The following is a 20007-nucleotide window of genomic DNA, read 5'->3' as shown; positions in this document are numbered from 1 at the left end:
ACGGATATTCTTCGCCGTGCGCGTTGGTGGGTGTTCTGTCATGAGCGGCTGCGCAGCTCTCTGGGATAAACAGTTCGCTGCTCCTTTATACAGTAATTCTAGGTTAATGACCGAACATTATTTCGAGAGCGACAGCTCGTCCCAGGCATTTCCGAGGTTTCACCGAGTCGTCGTCGGCGTCTCAAGCCGAGCACGGTGACCTTGGTGGCGCGCAAAGTTGGGGCCGCGGAAACACCACCAAGGTATGGCTATGTTGTGAATACTGGTGTCTATGGCTTGCGATACAAGTCGGAAGGATGGCAGCAGTAACCGAATAAGCACATGCATATCCGCTTTGTTGTGATGTATCGCGCCGTCGTCTGGCCACTTGGCGGCGACAACGTGAACAACAGACGTATGGCTTTATGAGCAACAGATACATTTCTCTCCAGCTTGGAAATGTTTACAGTACACACAAAAACACACTAACATAACATAACATGAAAGAAACTGGACTGCAAGTCTTGGCAGTTGACACAGGAGGCACAGATTTCAGACAGTCGCACTGAACACACGCTCCCCGCCTGGTAGGAGGTATTCGTGCTCTTCGGCACAGGCGCTGGAAATGGTCTCATGTTCCTTGCCACGCAGGCACTACAAGTGGCCATGTGATCTGCCGAACCGCAGCTGTAGCAAGTCTTCTCCAGATCAGAGGGACGTACATGGCCGCGTTGCAATTACCGCTGTTGGTCTGCCCTAAAGACATGAGACGCTGATAGTTCTTCAGCATGGCAGAAGGCAAAGACTTCTTGCAACTGTCAAGGCTCGTTCAAGGGTGAGGTAGAATCTTTGATCAGAGGTTGTGTGTTTCTAGAACGTTGCACTTGGTTTCGACGCGAGAGCGGTCGAAGTCACGCAATGAGACTTGTGTAAAAGTGTCCTTCAATCGGCTAACACTTCACAGAACACTTTTTGCACACATACAGTATATACAGACAGAGTATTTAGATATGAACTGAAGAAAAAAAAACAGGACAAAATACATGATTGGAAGGGTTTAGAAACCTTCCCAAAGGAAACGAACAGTCGAAAATTCAACATTGGCTTCGTCATACAAAGTCCATGGCGCTTGAAAGTTGACAAGCTGCAACTCAAAGCGAGAGATTTTTTTAAACCTCTCAATCAAGCATGCACTGAAAATGCGATTAATTGTCTGCTCGTTGACGTTCTATAACTTCGTCGAGCTTCTTTTGCCAGAATATGCCGTTCTTTTCTATGTTGAGCATTAGTTCAGGAAGACTCAGGTAATCTGCGCATATGGAGAAAAAAAATGGAAATGGTTAGGCAACACATTTTTGGCTTTCTTCAGTCGTGAACGGTTCCTAATATAGCGTTATGAATCGCGCACATGCTAACAGCAACTCACAATACTACCGACCAGTGCCGGCCTTGGGAGAGAACTACTTGGGCAGTGGCACAGGGCATCATGTGTAGGGAGTGAACGGTCTGCGGTCTCGGTACGCGTGCTTTAATTTTAAGTCCGTCCCTACTGCGCTCCTTCCGCTTCCGTCCTTCAAAATGCTTATACCCCGGTCGCACGGCAGTCTTCAAAGGCCTCTCCAACAAATGCAACTCTATTCAACAAGGCAGCAAGACTGCAAAGCAGCAGCAACGCTCCTGCATGGTGCAGCTCGCAGCTCACGGGTAGAACAGTCGTTGTACTTTAGCGCGTCTAGCGTTGCATAAAAAGGCAGAAGTAAGACCTTCAAAACTGGAGTATTTTATTCATTTGTTGAGCTTACAATTTATTTCATCACACTGCCATCACGAAACTACTCATAGCTGTCCTTGTGGGCAGGAGCAGGTTTCTTTTTTGTCACCTTGGCCACGACGGTCATCTTGGCCACGACGGGTGTTGCTGCTACAATACTACTGTCTTGAGATCATCATCATCATCATCATCATCAGCCTAACTACGCCCACTGCACGGCTAAGGCCTCTTCCATGCGTCTCCAATTAACCCTGTCTTTTGCCAGCTGCGGCTACCGTATCCCCGCAAACTTCTAAATCTAATCCGCCAAACTAACTTTCGGCCGCCCCCTGCTACTACTGCCTTCTATTGGAATCCACTCCGATGCCCTTAAGTACCAGCGGTTATCTTGCCTTCGCATAACATGCTCTGGCCAAGCTCATTTCTTCCTCGTGATTTCAACTAGTACGTCATTAGCCCTCTATGAGAGACGCCGTAGTGGAGGGCTCCGGAAATTAAGAACCCCTGGTGGACCAAATTTCCGGAGCCCTCCACTACGGCGTCTCTCATAGCCTGAGTCGCTTTAGGACGTTAAACCCTATACACCAAACCACCATTAGCCCGCGTTTATTCCCTCACTCACTCCGCCCGCTTGCGGTCTCTTAACGTTACGCCAATCATTTTTCTTTCTATAGCTGGCTGTGTTCTCAACATAAACTGATCCCGTTTCGTTAACCTCCATGTTTCTGGTCATGAGTAACTATTGGTAAGGTACAGCTGCTGTGTGCTTTTCGCGTAAGGAATCTGCGGCTTGTCCACGACAAATCTTCATAATAAAGCTGAAATCAGTCTCTGAGCACTAGAGACATAGAACTGCTAAAATGTGTAACTCGACGTACAGTCGTCAACGCACCTGTCTGCCGCGTAGTAGAGCAGGTAATAAACGAGTCATTTACGAATGACCTAGAGCTCGAAACAAGGACGTATTATACATGCCCATTCCAATGGATTGTGTTCAACTCCCCTTGTTTTTGAAATCTATGTCTGGCCACCCAAGCAGAGGCGCTGGCCGTAAGTGCACAACAGATCACTGCGCTCGAGCGCTCTGGACAGCTGTGTACACGTCTGTACACATTACGGTCCAGCTGGAAAAGCATGCAATGAGAGTAAGATGTCTCAAAGAGATACCAAGATTCCTTAGGCGAGAAACCCCCATGGCTTTGCAGTTTTTTCAGCAAGCTGGAACATATTTTTCGGGAGCAGACTGCACAAATTTATCAACACAACTCAATAAAAGGTATGTTTCTGTTGAAAGAAAAATTTCAGCAATTAGTGACAGTTCCCGGCAAGTATTATTCGTGCTAACTCAACAAAATTTGTGATGCTTGTTATGAAGTTTTATTTTTTTATGACCGGAGTCAAGACGCTTGAAGGATGCCCCCTGCTTGTGGTAACAGTCTCGGATATCACAAAAATCGAACAGAAATTGCGAGCTCAAGTAATCGCAGCTTACCGGTCCAAAGGCTGAAGGTGTCTTGAAGGCAGTTTTCGATAAACGCAAGCTGAGACCGTGGCATAGCATCCGGCGTGCGGTCAATGAATGCTGTGTTCGTGACTCGTATTCGGAGCTGCTTTTCCTTGTCTCCCTGTGAGCAGAAAAAGGTACATACGTCCATACCATGGCAGCAGATCGGGAATGCGAAAGCCTTTCCCTGTCCACTTTTTCTCCCTCAATTTTGAGAGAGTACAGGAAAAATACAGCTGCTGCTGCATACTTTTCTCTTGAAGGACATTGGTAATCTGCCATTCATTATCTGGGAGAACCTGCCATATGCGCTCCACCTCATTCTTATTCCTCTAGTTATTTCTAGCGTTAAAAAATACTTGGCTCTCAACATGAATGGCGTGGGCGTTGTAGCGATGAGCGAGGCCGTTTGCTGGGATGTGTCGTGGACCTTTTTTTTATTTTTAGCCACAATTTTGAGTTCCCCATAATGCAACACGCTTGTCAAGTCATATTTGTTAAATGAAGTGGACAGCCACGGGGTCAGAAAAGCAAAACACGCACCTGATTCCAGAACTCTTCACAGATTCTTTCCGCCCACTTGACGCTGAGTTCCTGCTTTCTGGCCGGGTTAGAGATGTCGGCGCATTTAAGCAGCATTATTTGCACGGTCAGAACGTCCTGCGAAGAAATCGGCAAATGACAATGTGCAATGCGACAATGCGCATTAAGGCCGGCAACCGAAATTCCGAGGTTTAGTATTTACCAGAAGGCACGTCAGCTTGCTGAGGCTTTTTCCTTTTGAACAAAAAGGACTATCGTCTTCGATCAGAGAGAAAGTAGGCTCCTAGCATGCGCGCAGGAAATGTCTTGGCGGACATGACGATATAAGTACATCTATGTCGTCCTCAATAAACCCAGTCGCGAGTCTGCGGCAGTCTTTTGTCTTCTCGTCCTTGTTTTTCTTTTTTTTTTTGTCCAGTACCCGTTTAACCACGTTCGGAGCTAACCACGAGCTGTAGTATTAGGCAGTTCCTACGAGAGATGCAAGGGAAATGACTACACGGTCACATGACAGTATGCAGTACATCATACTACTGCCAAACCACTTGGCTACGCTGAATAGTTCCTAGCAGTTTCAAAGCGTGATGTAATTTCAGACACACTTAAGGCGAATACTAACTAAGCCAGGCTAGAGCGATAGCCCAGTGCCAACAACCGATAGCGGATGTGTCATTTTTCCTAGAAACTAAGCTATTATGAGCCGGAAAATTGCCTAAAAGCGAAATACATGTGGCGCCGGGACGTTCGAATTCATGGAACTGCGGATGATTAACATGCTATTTCGACGTCGCTGTGGAAAATTACCGTCAAAATACGAGGGGGGCATGCAAGGCGGCGAGCGTAGCCAAGAATGCGAAGATTCTCGTAATTTAAGTAGCGCGAAGCAAACGACGTAAAGAGAGGCGAGGCGTGAAACCGAGAGCTGAAATTTTCACATCTTTCCATGCGCTAAGGCTGCGGGCGGCACAAGCTGTGAGCTGCGCTCTCTCTAAATGTCAATCACTCCATTCTCTTGCTGGGTGTCCACTGGCAGCAAGTGGTCGTCTTTCCCCTACTTTCGAATCAAATTCTTTCAGGCATAAAATGATTACGCTACTAATCTGCTGTTGACCAGCAACCAAAATTTTTTATTGCGAAAGCAATACTACTTGCACTTTGCAGGGTGACCACCATCGTGCCGCGGCGGCGACCACCGTTGACCTTCATTTGACCTTGATTGCATTAGTTGGATCAGATTGGATTACATTAGACTGGATTGGACTGGATTGGACTGGACTGGATTGTATTACATTAGATTAGAGTAGATTACATTGGATTCGATTGGATTGGATTGGATTGGATTGGATTGGATAGGATAGGATAGGAGTGGATTGGAGCGGATCGGACCGGATCGGATCGGATCGGAATTGAATGGATTGTATGGGATGGGATTGGATTGGATTCGATTGGATTGGATTGGATTGTACAACCGATGCACCACCACAAGTCTAACCACAAGCACCACCACCAGCTATACCACCAGCTGAACCATGGCGTAGGTACGGATATTGCTTTCACAATTACCGGGCTTAACCAAGCTAAGCCACAGCGAATTTTTTTAAAACAGTTTCCCAACGTTTTCCTTAGTTTCTTTGACTTTTGGCTTCCTTCATCCAGATGCAGGCATATAGAGGTAAGACACAATTCAAGGCAGCCAGAACGAATGTCAAAGCAGGTTGAGCCCTGCCATTTGAAAGGTGGAACTATCGACTTGTGTTGCAATTGCCTACCTTTTCCTCGAAGCTTTGCTTTTGGCGAAACACTCTGAAGTCTTCCACGTGCTCATTGTGTTGTGCCATATCTGTGGCAATTATTAAACCAGTAATCATTTGTCGTGCTTTGTCGAAGGTTTCCTTCCGCATGTTCTTAAAGATGTTGCAGTCATCATACGGTAAGGTCTCCTTGAAGGCCTCCGAGCAGTGCCAGTTCTCCAAAACAGACCTGCGAGAAGGTCAGATAGTCAATTTCAGTGTTTGTAAATACAGAGTACTATCAGTTCATATCGTTCATATGCTTTTCTGGGCATACACAAATTCCGAAGGGTGTCCCTCACCACTGTTCGTACTTCGCTTTCCGGGCATGCAGCAGCAATACCTTCAGGCAGTTAACTGGTGTTCGAGAAGTAATTATGTTTTGTACGTAATTAAAACGAGAAACGCTGAACGGAAAGACGTACCAGTGACATCTCCCACATTTGGTGGATTTACATAGAGCTTGAGTGCCAGCCAGTTACTGCTTGTGAGCGCAGAAATGCCTTTTCACCGTGTTATCTAAGCTCGTGAACCAGCGGCATACTCTGAGAGACAGGCTACAGAACAATGGGCGCGACAATGGGCCAGCCACGTGTAAAACAAAAAAAAAAATCACTTCCCATTCCTTTCTGCGCAGCCGCCGCGGTGGCTAGTGGTTATGGTGCTCGGCTGCTGACCCGAAAGACGCGGGTTCGATCCCGGCCGCGGCGGTTGAATTTCTTTGGAGGAGAAATTATAGAGGCCCGTGTACTGTGCGATGTGAGTGCACGTTAAAGAACCCCAGGTGGTCGAAATTTCCGAAGCCCTCCACTACGGCGTCTCTCATAGCCTTAGTCGCGTTGGGACGTTAAACCCCGATAAACCAACCAACCAACCAACCAACCAACCTTTCTGCGCGTACTCGGTAGGAAACGACAATGTGCGCACAACCTTTAACGTTTGCCTCAAAACAAACAGGACAAAGAAACCGAGCTGAAGCCTACAAAGATTGTAGAGTTCGCTCGTGAGGAACAATTCCGCACTCACGTAATATAGCTGCTTCGGAATGAGAAGCGGCTGGCGGCAAATATTGTATGGAACAATCTGCACACGTACTTGTCGTTGTATGTGAGTGCCAGAGGATGGTTACCCTCTGCAACAAGCGACGCGTTGGAGCGGCCAGGATGTTTTATGTCGTGCACGACCGCCGCCACCATCAGCATCGACTCCTGGAACTTGTTCAGGATTTTCTGCGGAAAGACAAGCCAAGCCTCAGATAGCACAGCACGACTGTTATGGGGGTCACTGCGTGAACTAATTTTTTATTAGCCTCGACGGCCCCTTATGTGAAGCCCCTTCGAATGGGGGCCTTTAAGGAATAAAACAACTGCACTGAACGCCTATATGGCCCTGGATGAGGGGTAGGTTGGTAAGAAACTAACGTAACTGCGAGTAGACAAATAAAAGATGCGCAAACAATACATGCGCTAAATTAATGCTCAGAAAAATACAAAGCGCTCAAAGGCTTCCACGGAGATATGAAAGGTATCGCAGTATCAGACCTAGTTAAGGAATGACGAAGGAAGGAAAACTACGTATTAACAGCAGAACAAGGTTTCTGTAGCAAACCATATAGAAAATTTTAAATATTCCAAAAGAGTTAAGCTTTCTTTTTTAATTTCCTAAATTTTATATGATTACAGTCGCATTTGTAAGAACGTTTCAGTTCTTCGCTGTTCTGAGAAAGGACACTGGGTAGAAGACCATTGCGAATGAGCTTGACGACTTGCTGCTTGACTTCGAACATTCTTGGCGCAGCTCAACGCTGAGCGCGCCACGGTCGTATATGTGGCACTCAAAGCGAAGGCACTCGTTATTAATGCGAAAGCATTATATCGCGTGTTGCGCAAATAAACGCACGCCGTAGAATGCTTCGCCCAGCTAAACGGGCGCATTGTTCGAGTTGAAATTTCGCACAGAAATGGCATTTGGTCGTCATAATTGTTTCATGCTACATCTGTTTGAGTTACTTGCCTGAATCGATCAAAACAAGTCGCATATTCGCATCGTCTGCGCCGACGGCGAAAGGAAATCAAGCTGTTCTGTCAGCAATCGCATCGGTGGCGCCATCTCCTTTGCTGGTCGTGAACATTCTGCAAAGGAAGGTGGAATAACGGGAGCTTTTGAGTCGCTCTTTCAACTGGTTTTTTTAATGGTCACAGAAAACTTAGTTTGGCAAACTAAGTTTTCAGCAAACTAAATTTTCTGCGACCATTAAAAAACCAGTTGAAAGAGCGTCTTCAAACCTCCCGACCCCCCCGCCCTCTCCCCCCTTGCTGAATCTTCACGGCTAACAACAAACGAGATGGCGCCCTCGGTGCTATTGCTGACAGAAAAGCTTCATTTCCTTCGCCGTCGCCGCAGACGATGCGAATACGCGACTTTTTTTATCTATTCAGGCAAGTAACCCAAGCAGATGTAGCATGAAACGATTCTGCCGACAAAATGCCACTTCTGTGCGAAATTTGAGCTCGAACAATGCGCCCGTTTAGCTGGGAGAAGCATTCTGCGGCGTGCGTTTATTTGCGCAACACGCGATGTACCCATTAGCGAAAAATCCGCATTCCGCCGGCGTCCATGGCGCGAAATTGTTCAGTGGCGCCACCACGCTCTCGAATTACGTCAGCAGTGGACCACAAGTTAATGTCATCTACAGCAAAAAGAAAAAAATTCTATGGGTGCGGGGAACTGAAACAAGAAACTCCAGATTGCGAAGCGTGCACACAACCCATAGGCAAAATAACTGCGTTACTTCTCACCGAAAAAAGGTGAATCTAGTGTGCGCATTTCTGAACGGCTATATGATAATGAATAGGCGTGTCATTATAACGAAAGCAATCTTCAATCAGCCTCGCAACAGAGCTCACGATGAAACAATGCTTCCTGATTCAAAGCATGTAAGCAGTCAACTTCCCTTCGCACTTTTTTTTTTTGCAGAAGTGCCGGAGAACTGTTGAAGGAAGGTGATAGAATAGCATGAAACGGCCTGCAGTGCCAGTGTGGCACAGACACACGCCCACACCTTCTCCCCTGCATGTATGCTCTCACTATGTCTCGGTTTTGGCTACTCCTAGGCATACCACAGCCCACTCACAGCACCGAGCTCAGTTAACTTTTGTGTTTGTCGGTTGCAGAATAGAGAGAACGAGTGGAACGAGTCATGGAGTTAGGAGACAAAAGCAAAACCAGGTTTTGCAGGTATACCTCCAAACATAGACATGCTGACGTTCAGATATCAGTATTGCACTCTCTTATCCATCCTGTGAGTTTCCTAAGACAGCGTTTGGCAGTGGACCACTCCCACTTGCCTAAAAAAACCATGGGTCTGCCTGCTCTCTAGCCCCTTCATCACAAGCTTCGCGCTTGTGCTTGTGAAGAGCACTGAACAAGCTCTTCTGCTTTTATTAAGGTATGTCACCACCTTTTTCAAAAATTTTTTAATTTTGAGTATTACATTTTTATTTCACATTTACGTTATAAAGCACCGTTTTATATGATATTCAAAAGGAAGAAAGAGTGAAAAAAGCCATGCTGGTACTAATAATTCACAAAAAAATGCCCAAACTTGGTTGTTATGCAAACATTCATAACTAGCGAATGGAGAGCAGGAATTTTAAACTTTTTGGCGCAGACTGAGACAACTAACCATACTGTGCAACCAACTAGGATCTTTGCGATCTGATAATTGGGAAAAAAGTTATAGCAAAAATGCCAAAGAAAACAAAAAATGTCATTTTTGCCTGCATTCCTTGACATAAAACATGATTATATCAAAACTCACCATTCGATTTAATTTATCCTAGTTCATTGCACAGGCTAATAACAAAGGAAAGAGCGTGCAAAGTTTCATTTAAAAATATTTATTTATTTCGAAGTTATGACTGTTTGCGCAACACGAAAGTGCAAGAAATAAAGTTTTGAGAAAAACAAGATTAAAGTTTTTCAATCCTTGTAGAAAGAAGATCATCATGCCCTAGGAAGTTAAAATCCTTCAGGTTCATAGCTAGGGCCCTCCTTAGCTGATGTGAGCTCTCTTTTGGCATTTGTTGCTGCCCGTCCTTTTTTTGCGGAGATGTTTTGCCTCACCCGTTGATTGACGTTGGGCCTTCATCACATGGTAATAGTCACTGGTGCAACATGGTAGGAAAGTGTGGCGGCCAGATTCGATGCCTGCTTCCCTCAAAATATCTGCTGTACTTCTGCTGCCATCACTGAAGGACGAATTCGGTAGCATTCAAAGCGATACCGCGAAACAAACAACTCAGACGCTTGTAGCCTCATGCATCCCCCTTGCGGAAATTTAAAGCAATGTTTAAAAAACAAAATAAGCCTTAAAAATTGCCTTTGAGTAATCTTTTACATATCAGACTAAAACAAAACAAAAAAATTTCAATATACGCCGCTGATTATTGCCGAGTTATCATTTTCTGTTACCAAACCACATTAGTTTCGGTTTCAGAACTGTTCACCACCTGTTCGAAAGTTGGCTATAACTTTTTAACAAAATAAGATACGAACATAATTCTTGCTGCAAAACATTTGTGAATGTTTTGGGATTCCCAAAATATAAAAAAGAAAAAATGTCATTTTTCCAAAAAAGCGCTTTTTCAAAGGTAGTGACATACCTTAAAATGGAACTACCGGCCTTGGCGGCACTACACCCCGCAAATAAATGCCTATCTATCTCTATAAGCGGAAGACTACCTATCCCTATAAGGGCATAAACGATGCTAGGCTGGAAACTACTCTTTTTCAAGACAACTTAAAAAAGTCAGACGATCAATTGATAAACACTAGTTTCCAGGAGCGAGTGAATCGGTTGGAAGAAGCCCAAAGATGTCGTGGTGTCGGTAGCTCAAGGTCTGATCTGTAAGCGCTATTCTCGAGGCCTGCCTGAGAAATATGAGAAAACTTCAGTGGTTCTGTCTATGCTAAAAATTGCACATTATCTGACTGAAACAGGGCAAAAAGCAGATGTTAGAGTACTTTTTCTTCCACACCACAGAAAGTTGCAAAATTTGCGAGTTGACAAATCCGTTTCCTCTAGACAAGATGATCTGCAATCAGAAATACAAAAAGCAGTTGACTGTGAGGGAGCGGTTTTATATTTGTTGCCACTGTCGTGCGGTAAAGTATGCATAGGCTTAACCGGAAGTTGCCTAAATGAAAGGCTACGCGAACACTACAAAAACTTAACCCTTTCGGCCCTGGCGGTGTCAATTGACGCCACAACACAAATATTACGCTCGCGCCTCAGTAACAGAAGAAAATACTATTAATTTTTAATACAATAGTTCCTTAGGGATCCCTGCTGCTAACGACATCGCTGTTCACGGATTTCCATTGAGCTGTGCGTTCTAAGGTAGAAGAAGTAGCAGCATGGGAGGCATGGAGTGAAGAAGCCGAGGTGTAGCAAATTTGTGCATTTTTATCTCACTAACCATTCCTTCTTCTGCGCTCAGATTTTTATATGTTGTGTGAAACGCCTATCCAAGCTCACATCCCCGTCGTAAATATTACTGAATGCGTAGACACTGCGTTTGAACACATTTTTGACATGTACGATTTTGACACCATCAGGGCTCAACGGTTGCAAGCGGTGGCCATTGAGTGATGATAGGTCATCTTTGTGGAATAGAATCTGCTAGTATTTTAGCATATACACCTATACTAACGGCCTTTTTGGACTGCTGACATGAATGTTCATTACAGAAAATCGGCAAAATCTTAAATTTTGCTTTCTGATGAATTGGAAAGTGGAAATTTTCACTATCATACATGGTGAATATTCGGATTGAGCCTGGAAACGACCATGCGGATGTCGGCGAACAGCAACCGGACCAAAGGAATAGCGAGAACAAATGCACTCCTGACCTTGCGCTTTTATTCCTTTTTTTACCTCTCTCCTCCTCCTGTGAGCTGTGCGCATAGACACTGAGCTGCAAGAAGAGACCGGGGTATTTACACTGAAACTCGCGCGCCGCCGCTCGTGCAGCACGTGTGACGCGCCCTCGACGCTCGGATCAATGCAGACTGTTTGGCTGTGCTTTCTTGAGAAAGCTTATTTGGCGTGCTGATAATCAGCTTCTGCTTTCTCCCCGGCCGAGAGATATCCTGAACTCATAATCCTATGAATGAGACGGAATTTCCTGTCACCTGTAGGGAACAGCGTTCGGTCAAGACACAGACACGACAAGATTATGTTCCACTTGATGAATTCTTCCATAGCAAACAGCTGGTTTGAAAACAAGCGCAAGCGAGATGCGGTGTGCCGCACGCAAGCTTAGAACTTAGATTTGCCGACCTTCGCGCTGGGCGCTACGGAAGTGCTTCGTGAAGCTTGATAGAGGAGGGCGTTACAGATTCGAAGAAAGCCTTTATCTCAACCCCAGTCGCCTTCCAGGAAGGCTACGCAAGTTTTGAACATGTGCGCTGTTGACGTGACGTACACAAGCAGCAACACAAACCTGGCAGGAACAAGAAAGCTGAGGTATGATACAAAACGCAAGGTAAACAGGAGCGAGCGAAGTTTTTTGTAGAAACTGCGAGATTATCTATCCCTTGCAAAGTAAAAAAAGCTTCTTTATAGGTCTCCACACTGCAAAAAAAAGAAATTTTTCGTTAATTTCTTTCTTTTCGGTTGCGGTTAAAAAAACGGTCCCACTAGCATTTTACACCCATTCAGCCCTGATGTCCGATTTTGACGCCATACCTGTAAATCGATTAATACTCGCACCACAAGCTTTAAATTTTTACTGCGTGGTTATGGGGCCTTCGGCATTGTAAAAACGCGGAGCAAGAAAATATACAGCCGAAATAAAAAATCCAGGGCCGAAAGGGTTAAAAAAATGGTAGAGGTACTCAGCCAAGTTAAAATACCCTGCAGGGGAAGTTATCTCGTGTTAGGCTAAAAGTGGGCCTCGAAAACAACTTAAGCACAGGTACCGTGCAAATTTACCTGCTTCGCTTCGAGTGGTAAACACTGCCCTCCTTTCTGCGATAGGAGTGCGCAAAAACAAAGGTGAAATACACACGGCAACCAACGCTATGTTTCATGGGTTGTCAACTGCGTCGAGACTGAACGGGTTTGGCAATGGCGTACCTTCGGTCTCAATCTTTCCACGAAGTAAACCACAGCTTGCAACACATCTGCACTGTGGGTGCTGTTATGGTAAGGAACGTCTCCGTATAGGTCTTCCATTCGGTTCAGCCACTTCCAGACGACTTCATTTTTGACTCCTAATATTTTAGCGACGCCCATCTTACCGAACAGGTGTTTACCCAGAAGCGTCAGTGGCCTGCAAAAAAAAAAAAAGAGAGAGAGAGACGTAGTTTGTTTCCTGCCAAGTCTTATGCTCGCTCTAGCAGCAAGTTATGCTCAACTGACAATCAAGTTATACTCAAGTGACACTGTTGGACTGCCACTTTCTATGCAAAAATTATTCGATGGCTTCACTTCGCTATGCTACTGCTAGCGCGAATTTTTCATGAACCAGATATGCTGCTGCCGATCTCGGCTTTGGCATCACAGCCCCACGAAAGCTTTGCTTTTAGGTGGAGATTTTTCTATTAAGCATTAGCATAGCATTGCTTAGCCGAATGCAGGTGCTTCTAACGCCAACGCTAAGTATTTTTGCGGAAGGCTTATAATTTTTTTTATGCAGTTTGTGTCAATTTTCAATTCTTTACAGCGGCTTTACAAGTCGTGTGATATTGCCGGGAAACAATGCTCGGTTTCTTTTTCGACATCCTTTGAGTATTGCCGTCGGCAGGTATCCTTATCATTTTGTTGGCTAAGCGAAAGGCAACAACAGCACTCCGCAATTGTAACAGTCATGAAGGGTCATCTCTATGATGTTTGGCTTTACGCTCATTCTTGAATCCACCTTATCTTTAGTGGCTTCGGCTCCACGGCTCTGACCTAGCCGGGCTTGGCTCTGACGTCATGCCAGCAGTGGGGAGGGAATGCTTACTAGAGGTTATCCCAAATGAGCTCCAACAAAGCTTTTCGTGTAAAAAGTCGGGGTGGGGAATTTAGCAAGAATACAGCAGAACAGTCTTTCAGTATTCGTAAAAGGTTTAAATGGACACCTGCTGCAAATTCCTAGGTGCAAAACCACAGCCCACTTGCTTCGTACGTACCGCTGTCCAGAAAGGTGTTCGAGTTCAAAGATCTCGAAGTCCCAGCTGCTGTGATCGTCGAGGAGCTCCTGCAGCTCTGGGGGAAGGGGCTCCTAGTAAATGGGGAAAGCAGTATTATCGTCATTTGTGAGCAGTCACCTCGAGTTTAGGCGTCACAGCTTATTAATAAAACTGCACCGAAAAATGCACACAAACCTCAGCCAACTTTAGCAAAGCAGATTATTAGCAGTTTTGGGCGTCCCTGCTTCTCTTCTCAACCCAATCGCGCAGAACTTGGATGGCGGCTACCTATGTTTAATGCGCGGTTTTAAACTGGAGTCTTTTCCCTTGCTTTTAATCCTTCCCTTCTTAGGCTAGTCTGGGGCGTAGTTTATTCTAAATATTTAATTTAGTACAATTGGTAGCATCGTAACAGTGCGTGAAAGATGGCGTCTTTACGGTGCGCACATTGGTCAGTTCGGAGGAGCGTAGCACCAGCTATAGCCAACGAAAAAAGGGTGTCTTGCCTGCTGCCGCCGAATAGAGAGGTGTGAAGAAACGCGGTTGCATACGAATGCAGATGCCAGAAAAAAACGGAAGAAAGAAATCATGCTTTGCACGTCTACATCACGACGTTTCGCGAGGTTTAACTACGTTGAAATCCTACCACTTTCTTCTTTGCGAGTTTTGGTCGTGTACCACGAACCTGCTTATGTTTGGTGACGAGCATCTTTGAACAAACCGTTCACGAGCTGCAGTAGACAGTTGTATACTAAGGATGCACCTTAATCCCGTCATATGCTGTTTTTCTAATGCAGGCGCCCATACGCAGAGGGCCAATCCGCAAGGCACGCGACGCTCTCTCGGCTGCAGAAGTGGTATATAACACTCAAAGTTACACGGCTCGCTGCCCTTCTGGCGTCTCAATGTTTACACCAAGCTGGAGCGCCATGTATCCAACGAGCGGAATGACATGCCTCTGAATAATATATCGGTCGCCTCCTCGTCTGTGTGCATAGTAAGCGTTGCTGGGAAGTGCCGTGGCAATCGTCTAACTGAAGCGCCAAGAGTTATACACTGCTTTTGATCCCCACAGTACGGGTGCAGTCCAGAGAAGCACCTTGTTGTTGTTGTTGTTGTAGCCTACGACAGAATGGCACATACCCACTCTGGGGGATCGGCCAAGAATCGGGTGGTAAAGGTTGGTATTCACCTGTACGTAGTAAAGGCAAACGGAAAGCACACGGGAGAGGAACACCGGGGGAGTCTACCACATGAAGGGCACGGAGAGGATGAAAAAATAAAAATTAAAAAAAAAACCAAACAATAATAATAATAAGTATAATTAATAATAATAATCATAAAAAATATATATATATATATATATATATATATATATATATATATATATATATATATATATATATATATATATATATATATATATATATATAAAAAGGAGTTTGGATTGGAGAGAGAGTGAAAGAGAGAAAAGAGAATAATTCGAAAAATAATGAAGCATAAAAAGAGAATACTGAAAGCTTTAGCACGGTAGTCGATGAGATTCCAGCAAGAAATTTTGAACAGCGTCACAAACAGACCTGTGGCTGAACCCAAGTGTGGTGGCACCAAATGATATCAAGTGTGGGCTGCTCAAACTAAGGCCAAGTTGCTGTAAGGGCAACTCCAGCAGTCTTCTTCTCAAAGAGGTGAAACGACGACAATGGAGCCAAAAATGATCGATAGATTCAGGCTCACGGCAAAATGCACACAAGGGAGATAACGCCAAACCAGATCTGTACAGAGAGAAATTTAGAGGGGGGATGCGGCAGCGCAACCTCGTCAGAAATACTTCTAGCTGCAGTGCGTGCTCACCTCCTCCTCCTCCTCCTCTTCCTCCTCCTCCTCCGCAGTTGGCACCTCCTCCTCCTCTTCCCCAACTGGCTCAGTAGGTGACTCGGTGCGCCCCTTTTTGGCCGTTGGCTCCGTGTCGTCCATTGTGCCTGCAACCGCATAACGGAAATCATACGACAGGCAATCAGCAGGGTGGGACAAGCACTTGAACCTCTTGGTACCATAACAGCTAGCGGTAGTTACTACTGTGTAACTGCTGTGTAAAAACATACTGCGACGTAAAATTTTCTTGGCATCAGCTGTATGGAATTAGCTCTCCTGGCACCATCCTACACTTTTCACCATTCTGCTCAGGGACACTTGTACAGACGCCCTCCGTTTTACACTTGTCTTTAAAATAAGAGTCGATACATCGACAGTGCTGCCTACTGTGGCACGCTTCTCTAAGTGCTAGAGCCATGCCGACATGTTATACGCTGTGCTGGGAGCCTTATAGAGCTCCTGAACCAGGGTAAGGATATTTAAGAAAAACAAGCGCAGCGAGTTAACTTCGCATCGACAAGAGCCTCGGCAGAGTACAAGAGCCATGCACGCCCTGAAAAGCGGTGACAATCTTTGAGCCCTTTTTGGCTTCTGTCCTACAAAGACAACCTCCTCATTTCTACACGACCCATTATTGTCTGCGACGGGAGAGGTCGGGCATAGCCATCGCCAGTGACGTGTATTGTACGACGTTACGGGGCCTTTCACAGCTTTTTTTAGAGGCTTTCCTTTCCTCACACACATATACGTGCATAAAAATTCGCTGCGGATTCACTCATGAAACTGGTTAGAGGGCGAACACTATGGCGTATCGGGCAACTGTACGCGGCTAGGCGTCTGCAACGATGAGTGCGTTCCGGACACCGGATAGGCACTGCAACCACCCTGCCAACCTGGCAGGTGGCGGGCAGTGGTTGATCGCGAGAGTTAGCTCACCCAATGAACGCTGCGGCCTATTGCAGCAGTTCCGCATGTCTGCCACAACTTTGTCAGCGCTAACGCATGTAGCCCACATTTCTCTCATCACCCCACGTACCTCAAAGCGCGAAACTGGCGTCCACTGACCAAGGGAGCCAGTTATGCGCACTTCATTTCCTTAAAATCTTCGAAGCCTTGACCATTGACCCCGCCAACGCCACTGAACAAATGAACGTCGACGGCCTATGGCTGCAGGGCCTCGTTTTTTCCACAATGTTTTCATTGCCAACGCATGCAGCGCGCATATGTCGCTAAGTACTGTAGCGCACAATATGACTTACAACACACGAGCGTGTGGCCGCAACGCTTTCCGGACGCACGGTGGTGCCAGCAAGCGGCGTGCTTGAAAACTAAGTGGAAATGATTCTGCTGTTTCACCAGTCAGCCGCATCCCCAGCGTCGTCTGCTAGCTACGCAATCCGAGATCAACTGCGGCATGCGCCTTGCATTGTCACGCAAATGCTACTGCGCTAACGTTGGCGATGCGATAACGCTATGCTCCTCTTAAGACTAGACGACAGAGGGGAGAATGGTCACTGCTAGAAGAGCAAAATCCTTTCCCTTTGATTTGCAAGTGCGCCGCTCGCTGGCCTCACCATGCTTACGGTAAGCGCTGCAGCCACACTACCTGGCGTTGCAAATCATAGTGCGCGCGATAGTACGTAGCATAAAGCACGCCTGATGGGTCCACTGTCCCAGGGGGCCAGTTATGCGCCTTTCCTTTGCTTTCGAAGCTACCGCTCTTCATCGGTTGCGTAGCTAAAAGCGCGACTAAGGTATCCACTGTCCCAGGGGGCCAGTCATACACCTTTTCTTTACTTTATCTGAAGGCCAAATGCAGGCGAAATCTCCGGACACGGTGACCTTGGCCTTACTATAGCGTATCAAAAACAATATTCTTAGTTTGTCCCAGTTTATGTATGCTTCAGCACTCAGAGACAACTGCTATGCAGATGTGAATTTTTAGCGAGAACCATGACAAGCATTAATGCTCTGCCCTTGCGCGCAAGATGATTACCGGGGGTGTCTATCCCAATGGGTGGGCACGGCTAAGTCCTTTCCATTGCGGGGAAAATTGCCAACTTCCCAATCCCAAGGATAAAGAGAGCGTCCGTAAACAACCCAAGGCTACAAAGCAAACAAAGCGCAAAGACGACGAAAACAATGCGGAGAGCGCCACTGGAAACACTATGGTTAAGAAAGAGCTAGACAAAAAATTCAGGGGGCACTTTGACTGTCTAAAGAGCGTAGAGGCGAAAGCGTTTTGCGCACCACTTTTCCTATGTGACCCTGGTGACGTCACCACCGGATGACGTCGCACATAATTGATGACGAAGTAATGTCGAATTACTAATTAGTGGCTAATTACTGATTAATGACTAAATACTAATTAACTGTTAATTAATTACGCTTAAGCTTCGCCTTTAGGAGTGGAACGCGAGAGCGTGTTGTAGCGCTGCCAGGGAGACCACGGAACGCCACCACCCGCTCGGCGCGATACCTTGCCCTTCGAACGCAACGCTTTTTGATGAAAGGAAATGGCGCTGTAATTCTGTGTCATATCGGTGGACACCCAAACCGCACCGTACAGGAAGGAAGGAAGTGGTAGTTAGTTAAAGAAGGAGAAAGAGGGGCCGTAATGAAGAAACTGAAAATTCTACTTGAGGAAAGGAGATTACGCAGTAACTGTCTCGCATATCTCGGTGGACGCCCGTCAAAACGCGGACACATCTGCCGACACCGCTGTCGACACGGCTGCTAACGACAGTATGAGGTATTAAAGGCTTTCGCCTTAAAATTTGGGGGACACAAACTTCGCCTTTAAGGGCAGGGCTCGACAGTGTTAATGGGCCCGTGAGCGGTTCCTCTAGCCCACGCAGAAACGGACTGTTTCCATATTGCGTGAAAGGCCCACAACGTATACAGGGCGTTTCCCCTAAGGCTTTGCACAATTTTAAAAAACAGCACATTTGAGTAAGAAGACCGCTTTTTTCGGTATAGCATGTTACATGGTGTAGTACATCATAATACAGCCAAGACATAAATAGCACGCTGGTTAGCTAACTTTTTTGCTTACCTTCCTGTCGTTTATTAGTGAGAAGCGGTTAGCATAGCTCAAGGAATATCTGTAGTAGTTTTCAGAAATTCAAAAACGCGTTTGCCCTCCCGCTTCGGCTCAACAAATTCTGCCTTTTTCCGTGTACAGTGTAATGTCAGTGCATATTAAAAAGCCCCAGCCGGCCAAAATTTCCGGAGCCCTCAACAACGGCGTTCCTCGTAGCTTTTGGCCGTCTCTCAGTCGCTTTCGGATATCAGATCCAAAAGCCAACGTGTTTTGGGAATTCGGCATGGAATTCTTCATTCTGTCACGGAACATCACCGTCCGCTTTACCTTCCAATGCGACAGCTAGTTACCCTGGCATATCTTTGAGATCAGGATTCCGGGTTCACACGTTAATGCTTTCGCAGAGCTTTATCTCGGAATCCGGCGCAAAACCACGAAATTTAACGCAGTGCTCGCTTCCAGCCGCGATGGCGGCATGTTCTGTCGAGTTGCGCTTCAGGCGGATCATCATATACGTCGCGGTAGCCATCGACCTGGAGGACGCAGGCTCACGAGCTAAGCGCAATGGGCCAATAGCCCCGAAAGCCGGGACCCTCGGATGTCAGTGAAAGCCCGGGCACCGAACGTTGTGAAACTCATCCACTATTTGTAACGTAGCAGTTCCTTGACACGCAGCCAAACAAGAGGGGATGCAATGCGCGGGACAAAGTGACCGTCGCAGGTGGCACGCTCGCCCAGAACTCGACAAGCGGAAGCAGCCCCCGTACAAAAAAATGTTTCGAGTACTCACGACAAGACGGAAGCAGATGGCTGTAAGCAGCTAACCGGGCTTGGGATTCGTCAAGAGGAGACCAGTAGCAGAGCGGGCAGAGGGCTTCGTCAAGAAAAGAGCGGACGCAAATCAGGAGAAACCTTTCTTCCAGAGGAGAACACCAGCACTGCTGGCCTGTGGCCCCGCGAGCTCCGGAGACTGTGCCGCGAGCGTTCCGACCCACCCTCGGAGACGCAGGGCGCCGGCGTCGTCGTGGACGCGGCGCTCATGCTCGGCGTTTGAGCACGCGACCGTAAACGTCCAAGGACGCTTCCTTCCAAGAACGCTCAGCTTGTTCGCGTGAACACGGCGTTCGGAAACGCGGCACTCAACGCACGGATGAGAGCGGCTCCTGGGGCTGAGTCTCCACCTTCCAAGGACTCGGGCCCTCTTTTGGGCCAAATTACTCTAAAGTCCCAATTCCTAACCTTCACGGGGTTCACAGCCCGTACCTCGCAACACCTGTCCCCTGCCACTGCGGCCCCCGTATCCCCGCACACTTCTTAATCT

At 46.6% G+C, this 20007-nt stretch overlaps 1 protein-coding gene across 1 annotated transcript; it reads right to left on the bottom strand.

Moving 5' to 3' along the window:
* Nucleotides 1-399: 399 nt before the first annotated feature.
* On the bottom strand, nt 400-19671 carry LOC149365640 (high affinity cAMP-specific and IBMX-insensitive 3',5'-cyclic phosphodiesterase 8A-like). Its single transcript, XM_089544912.1, has 9 exons — nt 19477-19671; nt 15623-15750; nt 13769-13857; nt 12729-12924; nt 6683-6816; nt 5567-5777; nt 3798-3914; nt 3243-3375; nt 400-1288 (listed from the first exon to the last, which is right to left on the bottom strand). The coding sequence occupies exons 2-9, from the start codon at nt 15743-15745 to the stop codon at nt 1185-1187; spliced, it is 1107 nt and encodes a 368-aa protein (XP_089401038.1). The 5' UTR covers nt 15746-15750; nt 19477-19671; the 3' UTR covers nt 400-1184.
* Between the last annotated feature and the right edge of the window lie 336 nt (nt 19672-20007).

The sequence above is a fragment of the Amblyomma mixtum genome, chromosome 1 (genome assembly GCF_055824585.1).
Source record: "Amblyomma mixtum isolate Tamu chromosome 1, ASM5582458v1, whole genome shotgun sequence".
Classification (NCBI taxonomy): Eukaryota; Metazoa; Arthropoda; class Arachnida; order Ixodida; family Ixodidae; genus Amblyomma; species Amblyomma mixtum.
The sequence above is the reverse complement of the archived record's forward strand: the minus strand, read 5'-3'. Positions and strand labels throughout refer to the sequence as shown.

What these genes read in the sequence shown, in the direction of transcription:
- LOC149365640 (XM_089544912.1), bottom strand. Translation starts at nt 15,745, where the DNA reads ATGGACGACACGGAGCCAACGGCCAAAAAGGGGCGCACCGAGTCACCT. An exon ending in GTGAAGAGTTCTGGAATCAG is followed by an intron (nt 3,376 to 3,797) that starts GTGCGTGTTTTG and finishes TTCTGCTCACAG; the next exon opens with GGAGACAAGGAAAAGCAGCT. An exon ending in CACCTTCAGCCTTTGGACCG is followed by an intron (nt 1,289 to 3,242) that starts GTAAGCTGCGAT and finishes CCATATGCGCAG; the next exon opens with ATTACCTGAGTCTTCCTGAA.